The 27,149-nt window shown below is 38.9% G+C and overlaps 2 protein-coding genes across 3 annotated transcripts in view; one reads left to right on the top strand and one right to left on the bottom strand.

The window, feature by feature from the left end:
- ELK3 (ETS transcription factor ELK3) overlaps positions 1-5,621 on the top strand; it is a 35,841-nt gene extending 30,220 nt beyond the window's left edge. Inside the window, exons 4-5 of the mRNA XM_048302117.1 lie at positions 1,263-1,385; positions 4,005-5,621. Coding sequence (XP_048158074.1) covers positions 1,263-1,385; positions 4,005-4,103 — 222 coding nt within the window. The 3' untranslated portion in view covers positions 4,104-5,621. The remainder of the gene's footprint in view (positions 1-1,262; positions 1,386-4,004) is intronic.
- Positions 5,622-9,349: 3,728 nt separating this feature from the next.
- CDK17 (cyclin dependent kinase 17) overlaps positions 9,350-27,149 on the bottom strand; it is a 92,240-nt gene continuing 74,440 nt past the window's right edge. For both annotated transcript variants that reach the window (XM_048302114.1, XM_048302116.1), the window contains 12 exons: positions 23,471-23,527; positions 21,394-21,508; positions 20,785-20,879; positions 20,094-20,156; positions 17,280-17,403; positions 16,187-16,307; positions 15,560-15,657; positions 15,197-15,302; positions 14,375-14,417; positions 13,415-13,505; positions 13,107-13,184; positions 9,350-12,686 (listed from right to left, as the gene is read on the bottom strand). In XM_048302114.1, the coding sequence (XP_048158071.1) occupies positions 12,649-12,686; positions 13,107-13,184; positions 13,415-13,505; positions 14,375-14,417; positions 15,197-15,302; positions 15,560-15,657; positions 16,187-16,307; positions 17,280-17,403; positions 20,094-20,156; positions 20,785-20,879; positions 21,394-21,508; positions 23,471-23,527 (1,029 nt within the window). In that variant the 3' untranslated portion in view covers positions 9,350-12,648. The remainder of the gene's footprint in view (positions 12,687-13,106; positions 13,185-13,414; positions 13,506-14,374; positions 14,418-15,196; positions 15,303-15,559; positions 15,658-16,186; positions 16,308-17,279; positions 17,404-20,093; positions 20,157-20,784; positions 20,880-21,393; positions 21,509-23,470; positions 23,528-27,149) is intronic.

The raw sequence follows: 27,149 nt of genomic DNA, 5'->3' as shown, positions 1-27,149 counted from the left end.
AGTCTGTGATACTCGAAATGCACGTGAGCTGTGGCAGTGCCTGTGTGAGCCTGCTCTCTGCCGGGGCTGGCAGGCAGCGGGGTGTCATGGGCCCTGGAGTCAGCAGCTGGTAAGGGAGACCCTGGCTGCGACTGCCCTACGTGGGAATTTGTAGTTCTGGCCCAGTGGGGAGCACCAGAATACATGACCTGCTGTTACTACAGGGAGATGCAGATACTCTCTATCTTCTATCTTCTCTTTACATATTTTAAACTCTGGACAAAAGGATGGCCCAGTTCAGCAGAGCACCGAGGCAGTTGTTCTACGCAGCAAAGCACATGTTTGCTTGCTAAGTGTGTACTCAAATTCCATTAAGTGCTTTACTAAATAGGACTGATTTTGATAATTGGCATCAAGATTACTGGTGAGATTAACTCATTATGCCATATACTTTTTTCAAAACTGTCACATGTTCTTTTTTGGCATGATGAAAGTTATTCTGAATACAGAATAATTCACGTAATTCTTCATTGAAATGAAGATTTGCATGTGTTCCAACTCTTACCTCCCCTCCAGTTGTGCTTTAAGAATGCTGAGGGCAATCCCAGCAATTCTTGTGCATCATGGCACTGGAAGGAGGCACCTCTGAGTTGGGAAAAGCCTTGGATTCTAAGTTCTTGCCATTTTGGTTCTTTTCAAACAACTAGCTGTGCTCTCTGTGTCCCCCTGGGCACCCAGCCCATACACCTGCCTCTCCCTGCTCAGCCCATGCATTCTTGAAGCATGCTTCTTGAAGCCTCTTCCATTATGAAGAGGTGCCATCAGGGGACTAAACGTCCAAGGCCAGCAGTGATTCTTTCAGCTCCACACATGATTGCAGTAATGCTTCAAAAGCTGCAGTCAGGTCAAGGAATTGCTGCCCTTCAAAAGGCAAAAACTGATTCTGAAGGAGACTAGGTGATGGTGGCAGGCACCATGGTATTATTCTGTATGTTACAATGCATGAGTGTGGTTCAAATAAACAGTAACTGTGCATCTTGTTAAGCAAATAGAAATTAAATCAATTTACATATGAAAGAATATTAAATGTGCAAGTATCCAGTACTGACCACTGTGGGGCCAGGATGCAGGGCTGGATGGGCAGCTGCTGCTGACCATGCTGTATGTCTGAATTCACTGGGAAACAGAGCGGGTAGATGATGTGTAAGGCTTTAGGGGTGGAGAGTGCTGCATGGAGCTGTTAACTCTGAGCTGTGCATGATGGGGTGCTTTTTGTCTTGCAGACCCCCAGTGGATTATTGCTGACCCCCAGCCCACTGCTGTCTAGCATTCACTTTTGGAGCAGCCTCAGTCCTGTTGCTCCTCTGAGTCCTGCCAGGCTGCAGGGACCAAACACTCTGTTCCAGGTAGGTCTTCCCAATGCACAGCTTTCATTGCTAAATGTGCACACATGGAAGAGACATTGGGGGAACATCTCCTCACATCATCCTGAAGCTTTTCAAACAGATCAAGAAAATACGGGCATTACCGGGCACTTTTAACGAGAGGCCTACTTACTTGTACCCTCTTCCAGTCCTTGGCAGCACAGTCGGAACCTACACGGCAGCGTCTGCTGCAGCAAGCACACACATATTTGTGTGAAGGAAAGAGAAATAAATGCTGGACCCTGGAGAGCACAGGTAACAGAGCTCTCAGAGTTGCAGGAAGAGAGTGCAGACCAGTCAGTGACCAGCCAGGAAAGGGCTGGAACACAGACTCTGGGAAAACCAAGACTGTTTGGGTCTCTCTCAGTGAGGTGGATATAGGTTTATCCTTTTGTCCTAATGAGCTACTTCTCACTCAGAAAGCAAGGCACTCTGAACCTAAAGGCTCTATTTCCAGTTCTCCTGCCAATTATCCATGTGTCCTCAAGCAAGGACATACCTCTGCGCATGACCTCGCCATATGTAATCGCAGAAAGGCAGCACTGTGTCCACTCTCTCCTGAGTATAGGCAGAGTAAAATTCTCAAAGTTTTATAGAGATGTGGTAAATACAAAAGTTATTAAGTAAGCCATGATGGCCACAGCACTCAGCTGCAGCATTTGCCTGAGGCTCAGGAAGAAGATGGTGGGGATGGTATTTGCAGCTCCAGCTGTAGCTGCTGCAAAACAGCTGATTCATTAAGTCACAGAAAAAATTATTTTGATCTGCTGATTGGCAAGAAGCACAGGAGCCCAACAGCCATCTGAAGAGTGCAAGGATACCCCTGGAATGAACTGCTGTGGATGGCCAGCACTAACAGAGGAGAAGGCTGCTGCTAGACAGGGACCCTGTGTTAGTCTGTGAACCTTCAGGGAGGCTGACTGCCCAAATCCAGGGCTGGGCTTTAGTTCAAGTAGTTGGTCAGGTACTGTCTGCACTGAGATAGTCAAGTCTTTCCACCTCCAGCTGCACATGGAGCTCAGGGCTCCTTATTTGTGTTTCAGATAAACTCAGTAATCCCTACTGGACCTTAGTTTTGCGCACATGGTTAGAAACAGCCAGACATTTCATCTGAGAAGTGCCTACACCAAGGCCTGGGATGAGCTCCTATGGACACATGCTGGCCATTCCCTGGGGAAACTGAAAGTGAGGAGGGGCCCTAGCTTTCCCTTCTGAGAGACCCAAAGGACCTTATAAATTATGTTTGATTCAAGCCAAGGCCACGATGACAAGTTGTAGAGCACAAAGCCTTATTTTAACAGTAAATAGGAAATGAAAACCACAGCTGAGGCCCAGTCAGGCCCACTGAGAACTGATGGGTCAGCCAGTGTAGGCGCCAGGGCAGAGCTCTCCTCAGGCTGCCTGCACAGGCCAGCCCACACTCCATGCATACCCAGGGAAGAGCTTGTAATCAGGTTCAGTGTTTCAATGAATCTTGGCAGAAGTGATGGAAGCATTTCCTGAGGTTTGGTGTGGTTAAAGCAGAGGTATCAGCCAGTCCGGGCCACACCAGGAGCACGGTGCCAGACCCCCTGCAGCACCACGCTGCTCGGCCCGGCCTTACACGGAGTGGGGCAGACAGGAATCACCAACTACCATCTGATGGAAGAGTAAACTTGTTACGAGCACGTTATTACATGCATGTGGAGGGGGTGGTTACCACAGTTGTCTGTCCAAGGACTGATCTGATAAGGGGTAAAAATACATCAGATGCTTAAAGTTCAGCTCTTGTCTCCCTCAAGCCAACAGAAACCCAGCACAGCTCATGGAGCTGGGCCTCGAGGCCAGATCAGTATCTACCACTGGGATAATTCCTGCCTCATGCTGCAGCAAGTTTATTCCACCTACTTGCTTTACTTTTTCTCAGGTCAGAAGTTAAGAACTAGTCAATACCCACCACTGCAGGCAAGGTGCTGTCATGATACCGTCATGAACTAGGAATATACAGCTTCTGTATTGAATAAGTTTTTTTGCACAGTACTTCAGAAGCAGCAGGTTAATCTAAATGACAATACATTGTGCTTTGCATGCTGAATGACCCAGCGTAGCTCATTTGTAGGTTCTGAGTGAATGCAGAAACTGTAATTACTTGAGAGTAATTTTCCCCATGCTTTGTACCCCCAGTTGTACTTTTTCTGCCCTAAAACTACATCTCAGCTTTCACTTTTGCCAAACTCTTTCCTGCATAAAAGACAGACAAAAAGGATGTACTGTAATTAATAGAATGTAGACTGAAGAACATTTTTGGAAGCAGAATGGATGGCAAAGACTGCTCTGTAGTGTTCACTTTCCCAGGGTGATGATAAATGTATTATGTGAACTTTTATATATAAAGTGGCCAAAAACAGATTTTTATATCCTCGTGCATTTACAAATTATTCAGGTTTTGTCCTCTATTTTGCATTCCTAATGGCTGATGCAAGCATTTGATATATGTCTTACTGTATAGACATCACAACTCTTGTAACCATCTGGAGCCATTTGCAAATGCTAAATCCATGTGCTTCTTGGGCTGAATGTTTTGAGATAAAGAGTGATTTTTACCTTTTGGCCTCTTAACAGTTTCCAACTCTGCTAAATGGTCACATACCAGTGCCACTCCCCAGTCTGGACAGAGCCTCTTCACCAGTACTGCTTCCTCCAAATGCTCAGAAATCCTGATGATGCCTCATCACACCAAGGACGTATTGGTGGATTTAACACTTCATTCCTATGGGCTAGTTTTTCCTGTGTCACGAGAAGGACATTGTGAAACCCTTTATTACTTTGGTTTGCACTTTTCATTACATGGATAATCTACTTTTATTATGTTAGCATTTTTCAACAGTGTTTATATATAAAAGTATATATAAATCTGTTATGCATTAAATGAATTATAATTTTTTTATATCATAGCTCTCAAGTGTTGAACACTTCTGTTGTTGATGAAGTACTTTTCGTAATGGATTGCAACAATGTACCTAATAGGGATGTGAAGCTTCTTTTTAATCCCTTTTTCTGCATATTATGCATTGTGCTTGTGTAAACTATAACCGGCTGTGCCTTCTTTTGCATAAAGTCATGTAAATGATTTATATATTTTCTAGTATTAAGATAAAAAGTTGAAAGAAAAAAACTAGTATTGAACAGCCCTATGGTAGTATTTCAGTATTTTCTCCACAGCTAGGCCATATGATGCAGTGTATTAATGTAACTTTGTATTAAGTGCTTTCAAATTGTATAAAAATAGCCTTATAATTTTTCTTTGCTGAAGTGAAAAACGTAATCCATGTTACAGCCAGATGTAGTTCAGAGTAACAAAGCCACATTTATGCCCAAGTTCTTCTGTCAAATTGCAAATGGGAGGAACTGGGCTGTGTATGTTCATGACATGTTTCCAGCATTTGAGAGTACTTCTGTGGAAAAGGAGACATTGCTCACAATTTATTTGGCCTGTACTTCTCATGAACTGTCACCATTACAGCTGGAAAGAGTGCAGGTAATCTCTGTCCACCCAGGGAATGAGGATCATTCCTGATAACCTCCAGGTGCTTTATTCAGCTGTGCCAAGTGCCTTGTACTACTTCCCTGGAAAGACTATTGTAGCTACTCAAGCTCAGAAGGTCACATTTCCCCTTCCCCCAAAGCTGGAAAAGTTACAGGTCTGTAAATTGATGCCTGGTGCTTGCAAAGAGGCAGAGACTGTACATGTGGGATGTTTATGTATAAACAGATGAATTCTGGATGAAAAAACAGCACTGTGTTACTATATACTTGCAACTTGGACTTACTGGGTATGTCCTCTACCTTGAGGGGATGGCTTAGTCATCTAAATGTCAGGTTAGGATTAGGCCAGACTCCCTGGCACCACAGACTCTAATCCTGGCAGGGCTGATGCAAATCTTCAGTTTCCTGAGGTGGCTAAATTGGCTTGAATGCAGCTTTACTGTGTTGGTTTTTCAGATGAGACCCTAAAAGCCAGCCCCAAATCTGATTCCTGTTTGTGACAGGTCATTCAAACCTCTACTTCGCTTTCTGGCCGAGCAGCTGGCCACAGTCCATTCTTTTTGAAATGTATGCAGTGAGTTGTCTGCTGATTTTCTGCTTGGATGCATTTCAGTGATGATGTGTGTAGTTATTTGTAAAGTGCTTTTGGATCCTTCAACCTGAAAGGTGCTAAATAAACATTTTATTAATGCAGCTCTGATGTTGAAAAGCCATTTTTGGGGCAGAGGTGGTTGACAAAAGACAGCAGGAATTTTCTTCAGGCTCCTGGGTGTCACAACCAAAAATGACTCATCAGTTCCACTTGCAGTGATACAAACCTGCTGTATCCATGTAAGTACCAGCTGATAAACACAGCAATTAAATGCCAGACATGAGGAGAACAAATGAAGCACCTGGGACATCATTTGCTCGACTCAGCATTTCAAGAGCTCAAGACGTGCCACCCCCGAGTCAAAAACAGAACATGAACCTATGCAAAATTTATGAGTGAATGCAAATTTTATACAAAGTAAAATCAGAATAGGTTGGAAGAAAGGGCAGTGTGTAACTGATGGGACTGGCGACGTTAGTGGAGATAAATCACACGGGCTCGCAGACCGAACATTTCTCTTCCCATGCATTCCTCCCAGGTACATGGAACAGTTTTCAATACCAAAGTTACAGAGAGGTAATTATTTCACACTACAGAGCTGACTCCTGCCTCATTTTAAAAAAACCTAAAAATTTAAAATGAATACCTACTTACACCTATAAGGCATGAACAGCAGCATTGGGTCTTGTCTTGTACGTGCCACTGTAGCTAATGGGAGAACCCGGCATGGAGACAGTGTTCCTCACTATGAGTTTAAAAAGTAAAGATGAAAAACATACTAGTGTTGAATATTACACTGCAAAAAACCAGTTGACCATGAGAGGAGGGAGTATGTGACAGAGAAGAGCTTCTTGGAAGTACCCGGATTCCCATGGGTTTTTTTTCCAAGGTTTTACTATTAATAAGGCAGAATTTTTTCTTCTCAAAAGGCTCAACACACCCACAGCTTCCCTCCAGCCCTTAAATGATTTTGGACTTTTTTTAAAGATAGCAGAAAGCAACAATTCTGGGACAAAATCCTATTTCAAAAAATTACTGGAAAGGATCTGGGAGAATCCAATAAAACAATGGAAGACACCGAAAGTGCAAAGGAGTGCTGTCTTCTCATCTTTGAGAGAATAAAAATAGCAAGAGAGCACATCTTCTGCTAGTTGACTTTTCAGTTGAAAAAAAATAGGCTGTCAAAATCTGCCTTCTAAATCAGTCAATAATGTGAAACAAAAAATTTTGCTTTTGGGAGGTATTTATGCAAATAAAGTCCAGCCTCTCAAGTCTAACACTTACATGAAACACTAGACTGTTGTGCCTTGTGCTTTGAAGACAATATTCTATTGGTAATCTACTGAATTTTATTAACAGGTATCTTTTTAACTGTAGAGAAAAATCAAATAAATGTTTTTAAATAAATACTGTGGAAGTGTCAGTGTTTCTGTGGCATGGAGAGCCTCCAAGCCAGCAATCCTGGGGAACAAAATGGGAGTTTATTCTCACTTCAGTATTCTTGGTAGTAACTGCAATTTGATCATACTTGGGGGATTTATTATAACATTTGCACTTTATTCATGCTTCAGCAATACACAAGAAGTTCCCATTACTGTACAGAGTGGGTTATTATCAGACAGGCACGCACCCATCTTGAAATACCTACCAAAGAAGTGAAGAACTGTCACTAAGATTTCTGTTTAAAGGGGAGGTGGTCCTTTCAAGCAAGACCATAGGGTTAATTTTAACGTAACATCTCTGCATTAAGAGGCTGTGTGATCTCGTGCCTACAGGAAACATCTTCAGAAGCCATCATGACACCCAAATGAACTTAGAAAAGGCACAGTAAGTACAGGTAGTCTTTTATGTAAGGGCATAACTATTCCCTTCTGATCTTCAGACTGTCTGTATATCCTGTAGGATAAACAAACACAGGCCTCAGATTTAAGCATATCCCTCCAAAGTCATCAGAAGACTACAACTTTTAAAATCTGTTTTAGTCCCAAACTGTAACTGCTCTTACCAATTAATGTGTGAGTGCTCTGCCTACACAGATGGAGACAAACCTATTTCTTGAGGGCAAAGAGACTGACAGCACGAGTGAGAAGCAGTATGAATTTATTTAAATGAAAAAAGCAGACTGAACCTCAAGCAAGGACTCTGGAGCAATCAGCAGCATGGCCTGCCTTGGGTGGGGGCTGTTATTTGAAGAAAGCACCCTAGAAGAGAGGATTCTAGGATACGTTGGAGTTCTTTTGTGAAAGATTCCCATCAGTTCACATTCACTCTGCAAGAAGTGCAAATGCATAAATGTAAACTTAATTATTCCTAACATGGCTCCAGGCCAGCTACCCCCTCCTGCAAATCACATAACAAGACAGTGAAAAAAGGAAAAAACAGTCTTTGAAAAAACAAACTCAGGGTGTGAAAGAGGAGGGGCAGGTGACAGCGCACACGCTGCCATGCAAAGCCTGCAGGGAGGTGCTCTGCAAGAGCACGCTGGAGAAGAGACAGGGAAGAGCATTTTCGCTGGTTTGCAATCCACAGCCGTGGTAATTCCATCAGCAGAAAGATCCCACTGCAACAAATGAAGGAATTTCATAGCTCTCTGGGGAAAAATGTGTTTCAAGGCAGGGCATCTGAGCCAAGTAAGACTTGTATTTCAATAGGAGGACCATGAAAGTGATGCACTCAGGCAGGCCTGCTTCTTGAGTGAGCTTGGAGGATGCAGCCAGCACAATAAATGAAGCAGTCATTTACCACAGTAGCATGTGTGTATGTCTGCATTCACAGTTTAAGTTTGCTCAAAAGTTACAGAACTTAAACGAGTCAAGGGATTTTAGAAAACATGCAAAAATAATCAGAAGTTGTTCACATTTTCCATTGACATCAATCTTACTCTGTTACTGAGAGAGGCACAGTACTGCCCAGTGAAAGTAACATACAAGAGATTAAAAAAACCAATCTGGAATAGCTGAACTCTAATCCCAGTTCTGAAAACAGGTTCCCACTATGGCTGAGAACAGGACTATGATTTCTGTGCAGCTGAACTCCACAGATGAAGAAGGTGCATGGTAGGAACTCCAAAGTCCATATATCCGCTTGGCTTTTATACTTTTCACAATCATCCCACCTGTACAGTCAGAGCTTACCTACAATGTTCCAACTGCTACACACCTCCTTTATGTTTCACAATTTCACTTGTTGCCCTTGCCCATCTCCTAGACTGGTATGATATGGATACCGGTGAGACACAAGGATGTTGCTGAACAACACAAAGGCCAAATGGGAGCATTAAATCTCTAACAGCCCAACCTCTGAAAAAATAAAACCCCCAAACCGCATAAAGTAAGCATTCAAGTTCCTTCCCAAAATTAAAGCATTTCATAGAGATGTTACATTTGTTTTAAAGCCAAAATTTCTGAAGGTAAATAAGGTACTGAAATGTGCTAACAAGGTGCATGAATTATTTGAACTCTGCTCATTAGTGACCAGACAAAATGATCATGTCACAGACAAGGCAAGTTCTGAATTCTCTTCAGTGTCACAATGTGCTATGGCTCTGCATTTCCATACTCTGATTTGTTTGGATTTCTTTCAAGTCTGACCTTAATTCCGAGTATTTCCTGGGTTTATAATACTTAGCCTGGGGATATTTACAACATAGCTTTCATATATTTTGTCCTCAATAATGAAATTGTATTCTTAACCCTAATTCCATTTTAACATTGCTGAACAGAAACCATGTACCTTTATTGCACTGAAAAACTCATGCACAAACAACAAGCAAGCAGCCCCAAGAACGCTACCTTGCAGTTTTTCAAATGATTTGCAAATACAAAGTATGTTGATTCTTTAATAATTGTTTATTTTAACTTTTGTTGCCCAATTCAGGGATACACTCTGGCTACTGAATGCTGTGGTAAAGCAGCACAAAAATAACACAGCCATGTTGAGATGCACATTCCACTAGAGCATTGCTGAGCTGTTGGTTTGCCCCTCTCCTCTCCCAACCCTGTCCTGTCAATTCCCATCCTCCACCCACCCTCTCCCCTTCAACCTTCACCTGCACGTGAATGCAACCACATCACCAGCACTTGCCTCTGTCCTGGCTTCCAGCCCACCTGACTCTGACACACACCTACACCCACACCTTGCCATCCCTACCCTGGGCTAGGTGGGACACATCAGGTATCATCTAAAAATAACTACTTAAAATCAGCCATGACTTGCAGGCCATTTCTCATTAACTGATTGCTCATCGTCAAGCAAAGGTGGTCATACCAAACACTGAAAGCCATCCACTTTCACCGACTCTCTGCTTGGTTTTTGCCACACTTGAGGTCTTCTCTCAAAAAGGCCAACACTCCTACAGTTCTTGGGGACAGTGAAACCAAGGCCGTAGTACCTGACTCTGCCGGACAGGAGGCAGAGCACCGAATTCCATAGAAAGGATGTCAGAGATGCCCAGCAACTTCAGACTTGCAGACTACTGCCCCAAAGAGGCAACTGCCACAGAACTGTCTCTGCTGATGCAGGAATTTCAGTAATAGACAATTTTTAAAAGCCCCAAACTGGCTTGACCACAGATGCCAAGTTTCTTAAATATGTTCTTTAAAGCTACCTCCTAACAAAGAACACAGATTCACTTGTAGGTCCTTAGAAAAAATTTCTTTATAAACAGACTGCTTTAATTTTATGGAAGATCTTTTCATCTGTAACAAAAAAGCTGAATTCCTACTTAAAATGGAACATGCTTTTGTTAGCTCCGGCTGATCCCTTTCTAAGTTTATTAATGCACTTCATTTTACCAGGTAAACCTTTAAGTCCTTTACTAATTAGTGTCACATTATTACCTGTTCTTTTATGACCTATGAAGTATTACTGTTCTAGAAATGCTAAATCCCACATTTATCCACAGTGAACATTTCGTCTACCTTCACTACTTCTGTAAAAAAAGGAGATGTTTTTCTGATACTTCTTTCTTCAACACTGTCACATCTACAATGTATTTCCTACAAAGTTAATTGGTATAAAATCTAAATCAGATCCATAGCAACTATAAAAAAATATATAATAACTATTTCAGGACAAGGTTTGTCATCAGTGCCAACTGTGCCTCTGCCACACATGTAGTGCTCATGCTGGGATCAGGGGAGCCCCGCGCCTGTGTCCGAGGCTCGTGTCATGCTCCCAGGCCGTGTGACACGCGGGGCTGGCTCACCAGCAGTGACACTCTGGACCACGCTACTGAGAAGGTCCCGAGCAGCCTCAGTCACGGATGAGTCACGTCACTTTCACTGCCACTGCACTGAAGGAACTAAAGGAGCAGCCAAAGGTGACCCTGGGGGCTCCCACAACACATGGACCTTGCTAAACACTGCCAACAATGCCCCAAGAACCGCAAGTTCACTTAGTCTGTATTTTTAACAACACAGGGCTTTTGTTATTATAAATTTCAAAACAAAACCAAAGAATTCCACATAATATTTATACTTTCAAAAGTACAATATTAATACAGGTCGGTCAGTTAGAAATAACAGCAGTTTGTTAGGTCTACAAGATTTAACGTAAAACCGGTTTACAAATGCTGAAAAGCAGTAGTGGTCCAATAGTCACCGTTACACATGAATTTCTCTCTTCCAGAAAATAAAATAAAAAAAAAAATCCCAATTCAAATTTACTAGTATCAATGAAATATTAATAAAACACCCCCAAACATGCCACAATCACTATTCACAAATAAAGTTAAAATGAAATATACAAAAATTCACTTAATACTGTTAAATAACAATAAACTACGAGATTTCCTGAACAGAAATGGTAGGACCCCTGAACGTTTTACAGTGAATGTCAGGAAAAATTAAGTTACCTATGACTATTTTCATGGTATACCAGCCAAAGATTTACATGACCATTTCAAAATATACCAATAAAGATTTACAGTCTCTTTAAGATGCACTAAACAAATAGGTTCATAAAGGTGAACACAAATGCTTAAAAATACTGTAACCATCACCAAGGGTGTACTTATGATACTCACTGAGATGCATAAGCATAGTAGTAATATGTTTACTATCTCTGGAAAACAGGTAACATCTAAGATCTGAAAAACTCTCTAAGTTCCCATTGTAAAAGCTCTGTTAGCATAGTGAGTTCTTCTCAAGTACAAACTTGCATCTTTCCAGTTGATTTCAAGTGAATAATGCACAAATGGGAGACCAACAAGGTGGGAAAAGTGTGACATTATTCCCATGTTTGTGTAATTAGTTGTCCTGTTCCTCTGTAATAAGAAGTAAGCCAGGGTCCAACATGTACGAATTGTCTTTTTACTATTTGTATTTCTAAGTTAAAAACAAGGTAAAAAAGTTATTGTTTCTGCAGGCCCCATATGCACAACAATGTGCAAATATGTTATGCTGGAGTAAGCCTGACAAAATGTCCAGCCTCCATGCTCTAATTCATCAATAACTAACATAGGATCTGAGAGCAAATCATAGTTACTTTTCACTTGTTTGAATCAACCTTCACACCATGTGCTTTTCAAAAACATAATATGCATTATAATTTTTCAACTATTTCAACACATACTTCCAATGTTAAATAAGGAATTAAGTGCCAAGAACTTAGAGCATTAAAGATGGCTCACCTATAGCCAAGCAAAGCTATGTTTACATTCCAGGAAACACTGCAGTTTAAGAAATACAAAAAAGCCCTGCAGCAGTAGAACATTTTATCAAGAGAAACAGATGCATTCACATATTATAAAGCCATTGCAACTTCTTCAGGCATGGAACTGTTGTGTTAACTATACAGACAGTAGTTATTTAGCAGCAATGATTCCGCAATAAATAATGCACTGTGTTTCTCAGTCCTGCACAAAAATTGCAGCTACAGTTACATCAACAGCTGTAACCTACTGGCTCTAGTGGCAGAGGAGACCTTAAAACCAACTGTACAAAAAATTGTCACACTGTGACAACAAATATAAAAACATAATTTGCAGGTTGGAAATAAAAAGACTCCACTGTTAAGAGGACAGTGTAGACAAACTGCGATTCCAAGTCCACCAAGAAAAAGCACTGCCTTCGGATCCGAGTCCTTGACCGACAGGATAGGCTTGGCCTTGACTCTGCACTGCCCCCTTTAGAAAAGCATGCTCTGCCTTCTGTTCTTCCCATGTCCTGCAACACAACACGGACCATGGTAAGAAACCGAAGCGCTTGCACAACAGAGTATTAAGTTATTACCAAGATCTTTGTCCTACTTCAAGGCAACTCCCCTTGTGCTTCACCCAACATCAGCATCTTTCTTTTCACGGCGCTCACTGCATTGGTTTTTCACTTTGCCACCGTTCACCCCCACATGGTACTGGTTTGGAACTCCGAAAAGTTCTCACCTTCGCAGTCCCTGACCATCCCTTGTAAAACTCACATCTTTCTGTGCACTTAGCTTATATGTCTCTACAGGAATCTCAGTAAATCATTCTGGATTTTTGTGACACTATATTCACACAAACCAATTTAACAAAGCATTTTCAATTCCGAATGCCTCTGGCACAGCATTCTTTTAGCAAGCATGAGAAAAAATAAAGCTTTCCATACCGGTCTCTGGGTAAGTGGAATTTCTAAAGCCAGGATCTTTTTGCAATTGAATCTCTTTTAGACTGAATATTGAAACACCTGAAATGTAACAAAGAAATTAATTCATATACAAATGTAAAACTATGTTTTATTGATCAAAATTGTATTCTTAATTATATAGTTTAGATAAAAAATGTTTTCAATTCACAAATATATAAGTCTCTAGATATCAGACTTCTTTAATAGATTAGAGAGCTTTTCCTTACACCATGTACTTAGTTTTAATGCACTATCTTAACAACAGTCTGCTACTTTTCTACTCCTCTTACTTTCAGGCAGAGTGTGTATTCTTGTTCCAAGACTTCTGAAGTATGCATGTTTCATGGCCTCTTCTGCTGAAATTCTCTTCTTTGATTCATACTATTAATATAAAAGCATACAAGTGTGTTGGCTTCCATTAAAAATCTCTTTGCATCAAGTGATTTCATCAAAGGGAGAAAGAGTTCTATTTGCTCAATATTTCCCATAATTCACTAAGACAATTATTTTTCATTACTTTCATTTCATACATGACAATCTAACGTTGTATCAGAATCAGTACTGCCAACATGTAACAAGATCACTAAAATAGTAAAAACAACTTCTGCAAATGGATGCAGGTCAAAACTACACCTACTCTTTATTTATAGATGGCACAATGATTAGATGTCTCCTGCTTGGCATCTGTGCAATTTTGGACAAGGCTGCAGACATTTAAAAGCTGCATACAAGCAAGTTACAGTGCTGCATCTACTCAAAGATGCAAGAGTTGGCCTCCCATCTTGCTTCCAGCTCCTTTTTAATACAGATTCAAAGATAAAACCCACATACCACTTCAGCTTTTGAATACAGTTGCAACATCAAGGAGTAATATTACACCTTAGGAACTCCTTCTTTAGTACTAAACTCAGCTTATCATTAAAGAAATCTAGCATTTTTAGATAAAAGTTTTGGTTTAATACCGTATTTCACAAGAGATTTAGTTTTTTCAGGGCTAATAGAATAATTCTATTTTTACAAAAGGTAGTAAGAGAAGAAATCGGTTCTGGGGGAAAAAAAAAACAAGCATCAGTTCTTTAATTCTCACACTAGACTGGCTTCTTCCCACATCTTTCACCCACAACAGACTCAGCAGCACATTCCACTTTGAGATAGATCTAAATACTCTGGCTTCTAATACATTTTGTATATAATATATTAAAACTTGAAACTTGCACTTTTATAAAGTAAAGCCACAAAGCACATCTTACTTGAAGGAACTTCGCTATCAATTCAATTCCTTCCGTGTCTAGCCTAAAAAGAAAAATATTTTAAAAAATTAAAACAGTTATGGAATTGTATTTATTAAAGTAAAACTGCAGAGGAGCTGACTTCATTAAATGGTATCAAACCTGAAAACTATATCTAAACATGGAAATGCTTTCATCCAAACTACATTTATTCATGTTAATGTGAATACATGAGTCCTAATATCGAGGAACAAGACTATTTGGAAAACACTGGGGACACACAAATCCTTAGTTTGGATTGTCTTTTACTAGCTTGACATGGATCATTTATTTGAATTTTTTAAATTATTTCTTTTAAGCTTAATAATACTCATTTACTAGAGGGACACAATGTTAGACCTTCTTCTTCAAAGTCAACAACAAATGTCTTTGTTATTAAGTTTATTTATAATAACTGCACAGACCCTTCAACTTCGTCATTACGGTTTTAAAATGATTACAGGAAACCTGGCCATTTTAACAAATGGCCTAGGCCTAGTATATAACCAGAAGAGAAGTAGTGTTTTTTGGGAAATGCTGTGTGAATTCTCCTACTATGGAGATATCATTAATCAGAGTTTATTGTTCCATAGGTCATTAAGGAGCTGTGGTACCTACAATGGTATTAGAGAAAGCAATCACACAGTACCAGGTTCTGCTCTGCATTATCATCTGCCCACAGTTACACAACTGATGAATAGTTTTACACTATTCAGTAGCAGATTGTACTTGGAAATGCATTCCCACTTAGGAATATGCAAAGCCACAGGGATGCATATATTCTATTAATAAAACACGAAGTACCTTGGTGCATGGTTGATGAGAGGTTGTGGTTTATACTTAGGAAAGTTGTAGTTTCTAAATTCATCACTGGAAGAAATGCCTGGCCATGTTTCTTGACATGGAGTTCCTGCATTTAGAAGCAGTAACAAATTCAACTTAAAAAATGGAAACAAACAACATTGACATAAAAAAGCATTTAATCCTGTAATTTAAAGGAGAAAGGTAAAAAAATCATTCAATAAGCCCATATTGTGCACCCTCAGCTGTACACTCAGCTGAATCATTTTTCATAACCTTGATTACAATGCAATATATAATATTGTTCTACAGTTCTCATACAAACACGGTGCATTAACATTAACATTGCTAAAAGTATCCATTTACCAAGAAGTCTGAAAATTAAGTGCAGTTCATCTTCAACAGTTGAACCAGGAAAAAGAGGCCTTCCTGATGCCATTTCAAAAAATATGCATCCGACGCCCCTTTATAAAGACAGAGAAAAAGATAAAGCAGCAATAACCCTGTAATTTCAGCTCATAAAGGCTTCTGGGATTTCTCTTCAATTAAAACAAATGATTGGTTGTTAGCCACGCCCTGCTATTAAAATATTTAGACAGATGTGTAGCAACAGAAGAGCTGTCAAAGTCTAAACAAAACTTGTGTCATAGCTATATTACATCCTCTTCCTTCACATGTTGCGTTAATCAATTTTATTAAAGTTCATGGTAAAATACCATGTTACCCTGTCATTAGGAAAAGGCAGCTGTTTTTTTCCCTAATACTGTGGGCCTAATGCTTGCTTACTCTGAGAAATTAGAAAGTACTCTGCATTTTCAGAGAGGAATAATAGCATCTTCCCAGTCTAACAATCCTTTCCCTAAAAATCCAACTCAGTTGCAGCCTATAAAAATTCAAAGGTTGAGTATTTGAATGTTACTATTTAACAGCAAAGTTGACATTTTTTCAACTTGACTCAGAACAAAAATTTAAATTAGACAAAGCTATACAAACCACATGTCAATTTGAGTTGAATACTCTGAAGATCCAAGGAGAACATCAGGTGGTCTGTACCATAATGTGACAACTTCATTGGAATAGGTCTTTGTAGGAACAGACTTTGCTCTAGCCAATCCTTGATAAAAAGGGAAATGAAGAGTCATGTACAGCTTGCTGAAATCCTTTTTGTATGAAACTGACAAACTATTTTAAAGACCTTATTATACTTGCTAAATATTGTCTCTTAATGTTATTTAAGGCCCTAATAAATAGATTTCTACAACTTGTGATTGCGTTTTGGTATTTATGGCAATCTCATGGTCAGCATTTTTAAGCACAGAAGAAAGGTAAACAGATCAAAACCTAGACTAATCCTGTAAATTCCATTAAATTGGTATAGCATTAGATCAATACGACAACTCCTTGCTGCAAAAACCTACACTGTTTCTGGAAAACTACACTGCAAAAGGCAGAAGGCAAACAAATAACTAAATGATGGAAACAGACCAAATAAGTGTTGGATCAGCAGGGGTTTTCCATCCTAACACTGTCAATTTGTCAGCAATATCTTTAATAAAATTCAGGTCTATCATGTTAGATGCAATCTTCTGAGCAACTTCCATTCACACAGACGGGGTAAAATCAGAGGCACAGAGCACAACTTTCAAAGGATCTTCCAGACACAGGAGGAAACAGGAAAATGTGAATGCCCCACTCTTCTGTAAATCCCAAGGAATTTGGTGTATCACTGACAGCATAACACCTGACAATTTAGCACATGAACAAGCCCTTCCTCTCTCCTGTCATGGTTACCCTGCTTTAGAGTGACTGTGGAGTGTTAGGAGAAGCAATGTGAGCTCCACCTTAGGGATTTGACTAAGTATCAATTTCACAGGAAGCTTAAGACTACTTTCAAATTGCAAGTCGAGTGACAGTATTACCTATAGAGACTCTGATTATACCCTGTAAAAGACTGACTTTCATTTTCCATTTGAGAACAGCCAAATTCACTACAGACCCAAGGTACTCATTTCTCCTTTATAAGGCAAAATTAGTTTCCTTTGCTGAGACAAAAAGAAAGTTATTACAGAGTAATTTCAGGCCATACCGAAGTCTGCAAGCTTCAGTTCTCCTTTCTCATTAATTAGTAGATTTTGCGGCTTCAAATCTCGATGTAACACCTTTCTCCTATGACAGTATGCCAAACCACGAAGAATCTGATATAAAAATAGCTACAAAAGAGAACATTCATATAAATTAGACAAACAATGTTAATCTACAGATCTCATGACTAGAACAGCCCATTTGGGCACTGGAGAGTTAAGTACTGAAAGCAGGACAAAATTACTTCTCAAAAAGTGAATTATTCTCCTTATGAGCAAATTCTGGACATCATCATTATTGTTCAAAGATTTAAAATCCTTTTATGCTAATGCACTGCTTTAACACCGTACTTTACAACAAAGACTTTAAGAGCAATTTGTTCAGTTTAACTGAAGAGGAACACAGGGCTGTTTATTTTTAAAGTAAGCATTTACCACTTCTCTTCCCCACACTAATGTCTTTAAAGATAACTGTCTCTGACTATATACTCAAGTTCCCTTCTGCCGCAGAGTCTCTTCTGAAAATGCAGCTCAGCAGCGTTTCTATCCAACTGTGCTAAACTACATAAAGAATGTCTTGGCAGGCTACTGGAAAAATACACATAGATTCACAAGCTTAGGGAAGATGGATAAATGGGTAAATGAGGATTATTAAAACAGCCCAACTGCCTCTGGTATTTACATTCATCCCCTCACCTTGACACACACAGGTTTATTTTAATCCTTTGGAATAGCAAGCCAAGCAACAACTTCAGTCATGCATATCAATCCGGCACATACATAGATATAAAAGTAGTATGGGGCGAAGAAAGGTTTAGCAGTGGGCAGCCAAGCAAGTTTCATGTATTGCTGCAAATACTCTGCAGTTTCTGTATGTATAAAGGGTCTGATCTTGAACATAGGACTTTTGGGTAGCCATTGCTGGCATTTACCACACAGCAGTCCTCAGCACAGGTAATCAAATGTACAATGAAAAAATACAGAGCATTGCAGAAAACAATGTGACAAATTCATCATGTAACAGGACCTCTGAGGAAAAACACTAGAATGTTTTTACATGACCATGTTCTAACATATTGGTTTATTTTTGCACCAAGTGACACCACCAAATTCTTTTTCATAAACTGGACAAATACACAGCAGGTGTAGTTACATCCATCTGTTCTCAGTCTGCTGACATGGGATTCATCTGTGCTAGAAAAACAGGAACTGGGATTGATTTCTTTCTCTTTGCTTTCTTTTCTGAAGAGCAGAATGAGAAGCAACAAGTCTTGTTCCATCTACTCATGCCCATAATGTTGCAGGGGTAATCAGTCCCCAAGCATTATTAGCAGGACTTCAATAGAAATCAACGGCCTTCCGTAGTGTACACTGGGACTGCAAGGATTAGTCAAGAATCCAAAGCAGATTGCTCTACAGAAATTGTGAAGCTTCACCACAGTTAGCAGGGATCCTTTTGGAAATGCACAGGACGCCATGTATTAGCTCAAAATTTTGGTTAAAACACTAATACCTGCAGAGATCACACATACCTTCATTTTGTCAAAACACAAAAACCTAAAATTAGCCAAGGAATGTGAGGGAAGTGATGACAGGGAGGTCTCTCAAATGTTAATGATGACTCAAACCCCCACAGTTATTAAAAGGTAAGCACCTAGAGCTACCACAGCTAAGCAGCTGTTCTGGTTTCCCAGTGCCAAAGGTACTGACCATTTAAATTTTCTCTTTGAGCATAGCTTAAACCATAGGCAAACAAGGAAAAACAGTTCCTCTGCTTAGCTCAGATTACCACAAGCAGATTCTGGCTTGTTCTCTAACTACACTTACTGTAAGAGTCAGGTTCTCACTCACAGCTTTTCAGCATTTTTTTTTAAGCTTAAAGCACTGCTTAATAACTTGCAGATAATTAAAAACACAAGCATAATTATGATTTTTGGTTGTCTCTCTGAAGTAGAAACAGATTAAAGAATTTCCCTTTGCAGACTCTCAGAGGAACCAACGAAGTAGGTTATGGGCAGATGTCTTTCCCTAAAGATACTTGGCAACGGAATGAAAGGGAAAGCTCACCAAACAGTAACCAATATCTAGCCTGAGTACCAAATCATTTCACAACAGTACTGTACTCCGTTTGGTCTCTTCTAAAGCCCTAAGTATTAAAGAGTACAACGAGTTATGCCAGTTTTCCAAATAAAAGCCTGCTTCTTACAAGAGAAATAACACTTGACCCAGAGTTAGTTTCAGCAGGCCAGATTGGAAACTGAGTCACTTGACCTGGCCACAACCATAGCTAAAAGAAAAAGCAAATTAGGCCTTAAGGAAAATTATTTCCATTTTCTTACTAACAGAAAGATGAAAATCACTAATTCTTAAATATATATTTTTAATTTCTTACTTGTGTGGTAGGCAGTGGCACCCAAAAACACATTCATGATTGAGGCTACATTTTCCTCAATGTCCATATATAAATTTGAGGATATACCAAACTACAGACTTAGTCAATGAGTATAAAATAATGGGAGGACAAGAAGAAGTCAAAAGAGTTAAGAATGTATTATTTTTAAGGAATTTTAAAATTTTAGATATGTAACTTCAAAGAGAATGAAAACATATGAAGTTATATAATCTCTTTTCAATGTTTTAAACGCTTAAAACAAAAAGATACCATCCGATGTCAAATGTAGCTAAGTCAGGCTAAAAAGGAAGTTAAATTTCTTTATTTTAGTTTTAAAGAAACTAAACTATATAGCTCCTGATTATTTAGCTCTCTGAAATTCTTAGGACAAAGCTGGAAGGCAGTCACTGTCACTAAAACCACTCACCTTTACATTGTGCATACTCATGATGTTACCACAGTCATCCATGTACTGCTTCAGGTCCTTGTCCTATTAAAACACCATCATCACGGTTCAGTAAAATTATGGGCAACAAATTACATGAACGTTACTTATCGTTGGAACTGAAATGATTATCAGAAAAATGAGATTTCTGCAAAAGGTATTAAATGATAAAAACCCCAAAAGCCTGGACACAAATACCCCTGGCTTTCCAGAGGATAGAAAGACCCATTTTCCAGCAAGCTGTACTGTCTCAGGCAACATTATTTGCTGTTGCCTTCTCCTCCATCTATGTGTGGCACAGTATTTTATAGAATTGGTATATTCTCCAATTACATTGAAAGTCAGCTATGTCACAACAGAAAAATATCATTGGAACTACAGTGTGATTACCATTTTATACAGTTAATGATTTTGGACAAGTAGACAGTTTGCTCAGGCAGACCACCACTATCTGCTATTAATGAAACTCTGAAATGATCACAACAGTATTTACTAATTTACAGCAATTTAAGAACTGAATACACTTTTCTCATTTTTAGCTGAAGGACTGTAGATGCAGGAGAAAATTCGAATAGTCCCAGTATTTTTAAAAAAAGTACAGAATTCTGTTGTGCTTCTGTTTCTTAGAAACAATAAATAAAATGTAAAGCTCACTAATTGTTTAAGCACTTACCAGGTATTCAAAAACAAGAGTCAAAGACTTGTCGGTGTGCACAATATCATGCAATGTAACAATATTTGCATGTTTCAGATCTTTTAATAATGACACTGCAAGAGAGAATAGGAAGAACAATAATAGTGCAAAACACATGAGGAGTAAATGCAATTTCTAGTTAAATTCACACATATAAACTATGTTTTTTTAATAAAAAAGCTATTTTTAAGAACATAATACTCATACAGATCAAGTTAATAAGAAAGGTATTTTATCAAAACACCAAACACCCACTTGAGTAACAAGCTTGTAAGTATTTCCTATACATTTCAGACAGAAGGAATTTTGTAAAATGTATTCTGAGTACCTGAAAGTTACTTACTAACAGCAGTCTAATTCAGTATTAAATCACCCACTGCATTTGAGATCACAATCACCCCCCATAAGGAAAATAAATTTGAAACAAAACTCTGAATATGTCTGGACTATAATTTTCCTCATCAATAGTAATAGCAATTTCACTAATGTCCTATGTAGCCTATCTATTTCCAAGTACTGATGGTGATTTGGTCAAAAAGAAATCTAGAAGTATCTGAAATTCTAAGAATTAAGAAAAAAAGTTACCACCTTCTCTTATGGCTGTGCATGGTGCTCCCTCTTCATGTTCCAGGCGGATTTCTTTCAGAGCTACCAGATTCTCTGTCAATTTACTTCTCCCCTTATAAACTGTTGCATAAGTACCCTATAAAATGGAAAAAGAAGGGAACTTTTACAAGTTGTTCCTTCATCAAAACATTAGTTTAATAAAAAAACATAACTTCTGTCTGAGGATCTAATCGGTTCCATTTTGGATATGAACAGTTTTTACATTATATTCTTTTGACATATGTAAAAGCACAGAAATATTTTTTAAGCACAGGACTGAACTCACAAGGGATGTATATGCTTAGCAGTTCTGGAAATTACATGGAAACCTAAATACCACAGAGCTACCAAAGAAGTCAGATCAGGTATCATTAAGTTCGCTAAGTTCACTGCTGGGATCATTTACACTCCTGAAAGCCTCTCTCTGACTATGGATACCTAGCTTGGGTATCTCTATACTATGCTGCAGTTATGTTTCCAAAGGCTGCAGACACACTCTTCCACAACCTTAAAGAAAACATGTAACTCTTTTTGATAGCTTCTTGTCATCATTATGTATTTTTAGACAGCAAGAGATTCAAAACTCTAAAAGCATGTTAAATTAAGACAAAAAATCCTGACAAGTACGAAAAACTAATCCCTACAAATGCCAAGAAGCAGCAACGAAGGTACAGAAACTGCCCTAGATCATTACAATACTGTAAGACTCTGCAGAGGGATCTGGACAGGCTGGATCCATGGGCTGAGGACAATTTTATGAGGTTCAACAAGACCGAGTGCCAGGTTCTGCTCTTGGGTCACAACAACCCCATGCAGCACTATGGGCTTGGGGAAGAGTGACTGGAAAGATGCTCAGAAGGTAAGGACCCTGGGGTGCTGGCTGACAGCAGCTGAATATGAGCCAGCATGTGGCCAGGTGGCCAAAAGGCAATTACATCCTGGCCTGTGTCAGCAATAGCGTGGCCAGCAATTTCAGGGAAGTGACCATCCCCCAGTACTCAGCACTTGTGAGTCAACACCTCAAATCCTGTATCCAGTTCTGGGCCCCTCACTGCAAGAACGACATTGAGGTGCTGGAGTGTCCAGGGAAGGAGCTGGTGAAGAGTCTGGAGCACAAAGTCCTATGAGAAGCAGCTGAGGGAGCTGGGGGTGTTTAGCCTGAACAAAATGAAGTTCAGGGGGATCTTATCACTCTCTACAGCTGCCTGAAAGGAGGCTGTAGCCAGGTGGGCGTCAGCCTCTTCTCCCAGGTAACAAGAGATAGGAAAACAGGAATAGGCTTGAAGGTGCATCAGGCAGGCTTAGATTTGGTAACAGGAAATTGAATTGTTTTAAATGAAGGACTGACTGCAATATTCACAGCAGAGATCCTGACCAGCCCTGCCTCCTCCTGCAATGTTCACTATATCCCATTTCAGTGCTCCTTGCCCATTTTCAATCCCATTGGTCAACCTCAATCAAACTGGACAGGAATGACACTCGGCCCCTCCTGAATTCCACTGTTTCTCTGGAAGTCAGAGGCTGAGTGGAGGGGGAAAGCCACATTGCCACCCCCCACAGAAGGATAGACAAAATCCAGTGTTACATACTTCACTTGGCAGCACCTGGCTGGCTGCCCAGCCCAGGTGTGCAGGCTTCTTTACCAGAACATGCATAGCTACCGGCTGTTCCTTAAAAGCACTGGTCTGTAGTCTATCATGAGTGTTTCAACACCTAAGTCATGCCAGGAGGACACCAGACTTAACTATTCTTATCATCAACAGAATGATTTTGTCTATGCAAAAAAAGCCAACCTATGTAAGAAGATCACAGCACATTTGCTAATGGAATTTTGCTCCTCCCCAACTCTATGACAGTTTTCCTGCTTTTTTTTTCCTTTTGCTTATTATATTTGCATAAACATTTGTGTGGTTGTGACATTGTTACTCGTTGAATGTGTTCGATTTACTGAAAAGATAAATTCAACGGGTATTTTGAAGGATATGGAAAATTTCAGTTAACACTTAGGCAAAATTTTAAACAGCACATTGTCATCATTCCAAAAGAAAATTATACATACCTCTCCAAGCTTTTCTAACTTGATATAGGTTTCCATTTTTCCAAATCCAATTTCTGACTGCAATGAAAAGAAATGGCAAATTGATCACTAAAACCAAACACTTCATTTATACATCAGTTAATGAACAAGCTGAACTTCATTTATGAAAATTACCCGACAATACTTGACGAAAACGGCATGATTCTGGTATTTTAAGAACAAATTAGCACATTATGATATAAATGCATCCCAGCATTCAAGCCCAGTGCTCAGCCTGTTGGACAGTCTACTGTGTATCCTGCAGGGATTGTGAGCTGAGTTACACTTAGACCAAAACCTGACTTTAACCTAACGCCTACTTAGGTCTTCTCCACTCTTCTGATCTGATTACTACTAATGAGGTTGTTACAGCTTAAAGCACAGAAGTAATCTCAAACTAGTCCATCCTTTCTCTTGCTCAGCATAACCATACGCTGCTTCTTTTTTCAAAGTAATCTTATTTGTTTGCTATGTTCAAGATCTTAGCTCCAAGTTTCCTCTCCCATTCTGACAGCTCATCTTTTGGACTAAAACTTTAGCAAGAAAATCCCTAAACATCACTCTCTGCAAGTTTCAGCTTTGTCTCAACAGTTCACATTTGATACCTCTTAACTCCAAATCTTTGTGTATTTTACTTGGATCTACTTATTCACCTTCTCTTTTTTTGTCACCAACTTAGCTCCGCAATGCAAGCCAGAAGGATGTGCCTGCCTATGTAACAGATTTATTTCTGAAGACACTAAGATCATTACTCTTTTCCTGTTCAAATCCACTGCTACTCTCATATTTAACATGGTTATCTCTTACAGTTATTTTCTCCTAAGACTACTGTCAATTACACCAAAGCTTTCTATTGTTCCTGCAGTGTAAAGAATGCTGAAAATAAACATGTAAACATGCAAAATCTTGAAGCAATTTACAAAATGCATATAGCCTGTACCCTGTCAAACTCCAAAATTTATAGGCTTCATGGGATTATGCTTTACTGACAACTGAACACACATTGTGACAAAAGAGCCTGTTCACTGGCTGTTTCTTTCCAAGGAACAATCCTTTGAACCTAAGCTGTCTTCAGCACCTAGATCCACATGCCACATGTTCATTTGCTCCTAAAAACCTGATGGATATTAAAGTTTCTTACTCTTTCATGGTAACACAGTGTAACATAAATACTGCTGACTGTATTAAGATTTGACAATAATGTCATTGTCAATATCTGAAGGTCAGAAAAGTTTGATTAATTCTTAGTTTTCAGAACGCATGTATGAAAATACATCTAAACTAAGGGTAAGATCTTGTCTGCAAACATATTTGATATATCTAGGGAGGGAAAAAAGGATGTATAATTACATTAATATAACATTAAGAGCAATTCTGCTTTATGAAACTAGTGTTAGAACTGAAATGTTTTAGAACTGGGTAAAGAGACTTTAGCATCATGCATATTTAGGAGCTCGTTGAAGAAAAACTGTTTATCTCAAAATACAAGCGAAGTTGGTATTTGCTAACCTTGTAACTCCAGTGAGATTTTAAACATATCACTGATATAGGTACAATGTTAGCAAAATAAATATTATATTTCCACTGTGCCTTTTGACCTACTTAAACAAACATATCTTGAAGTGAGTATTAGATGGTATTAGAATGAAAAAGACAGGCTGCTTAGTTTCTTGGAGAAACTAAAGAAGAACTGATAGCCATTGGTCTTGCTGTCACCAGACAGTCTGGAATGTAAAAGCTTCATTTCTAAGAAACCTCAATGTTTTTCATTAAGACGCATAAACTTAGTATCTTTTTAATACAAAAAAATCACGCAGTATTTCCTACATACAGAAGACAGGTATTCTTCAAGACCTGCTTTAATGTGTTTAGATTTTTTATTACGTCTCGGTTCCTTATCACTCCTAAGAAAAATTAAGTTTTACATTCCTCAAACAAAGATCAGTTTCATCTTTTCTTCAAAATGATTTTTGAACTGTTTCATCTTTTTCTGCAATATGCATCTATCTTGACTTTACACAGAAACATTGATGCACCATATTTACGGTCTTTTACTTCTAATGACTGTGCATACAATACTGCACATGTATACACAAAATGCAATTACTGTAAAAATTAATTTTTTTCTTGTATTTCAAAGAAGAACACCAGACCTAAAGTATAACAAGTCCTCACCTGGTACTTTTTATAGCCTTTTTCCTGTGTTTCCTATTAAGTCTGGAAAAGAGACATGCCTTTGAAGCAGAGCACAATACTCATCTGTTGTAAGTAAAAGTCTACTAGCAGGCTTTCAATAACAATTTTAGAGTAATCAGTCCTTGGGTTTCTTTTTTTGAAAGCTTAGTTTGAAATCATAGCAAATGTATGCCTGCATACCACAGCAGTGCTGGTAGGTTTCACTTTGGACTTTTAAGCCCCATAAAAGTGAAAGCATTTAAAAAGGAGAAACAAAACAACCTTGTGACAGGAAGCTGATTCCAGGAACACACCACATTCATTAGAGGGCACTGTTTTTCTGTCAGTCTTCTCAGAGGTAAAGAGGAGAGAACTTCAACTACTCTCAGGGGTCACCATTAAATGAGCAAGGGGATTCAGATTCACAGGAAAAATTCCTTCAGCCCCCAAATACTTAACTCCACTGGCAAGGTTCTACTGAAAAGGTATCTTGCCAGCACCTGAAGAGAGGTTTGGGGAAGTCTGTTCCTCAGTTCCATGCTACAGTAGCAACTAAGTGGTGAAGGAGCTATAAAATTCTAGCACGGGTTTTTAAGCCTGATACATCATCACTACTTTCAGAGCTTCACTCAAATATTTTCTGGTTTTAATACTGTTCCTGCAGAAGGTGGCATGCAGATCAGAGCTTAATTAATCCAGCACACTAATTTTTTTCTTTCAGGGTAAAAATACATGATAAAACTCAAATAGTGCTTTGTTATAGATATTATTTATAATGAATAAAATAAAGATATTTTACAGTTTCAGTTGTAGTGAAACCTATTTCACTACATGTACTTTCATATTTATTTTTCAGCAAATAAGTAATTAAATCAAGAAAGCAACAATGTACACTTCCTAAACCTATTCAGTTTTACTCTGTGACAAATTTCTCACCAATGAATTTACTGAGGATGTCAGTAACAGTCTAGCAACCCTTTAAAATCGCAACACTAAAGAACACTGATAGCTGAAACTATGACTGAAACACAGCAATTTAAAAAAAAATAAAGACAATAATGTTTGGTTTTTATTATTCCAGGGATGTGCATAATTTATATGTACAAATATCCATGTTTTCTAGCACTTTAATTACAGTATAGGAATCCTCATTCTGTCATCTCTAAGGAAAAGACTTATTTTTTAAAGTAACCCAATAATCTAAAAAGGTATATGTGGATTTATTCCTTCATTCTTTTAGGAAATGTGCTTCAAAAAAGAAAACAAAAAACCCCACAAAACATCCACTATTGTCTCCACAACAATTCTGAGGAAGAATTGTTATCAAACACAAAACGAACAGTGAGGAGGACTTGCCTTCATATTATGCTGCTTTTAGGGCCTTCCTACTAAATCACAAGGGGATCCAGCCTTGACCTAAAACTGTGTGGCCTATTTGCTCAAACAGATCCCTGCTCTAAAAAGCAGAAGGATTTAAGTATGTACT

This window comes from Corvus hawaiiensis, chromosome 4 (assembly GCF_020740725.1).
Source record: "Corvus hawaiiensis isolate bCorHaw1 chromosome 4, bCorHaw1.pri.cur, whole genome shotgun sequence".
In the NCBI taxonomy this organism is placed as follows: domain Eukaryota; kingdom Metazoa; phylum Chordata; class Aves; order Passeriformes; family Corvidae; genus Corvus; species Corvus hawaiiensis.
This window is presented reverse-complemented; position numbering and strand designations above follow the sequence as displayed.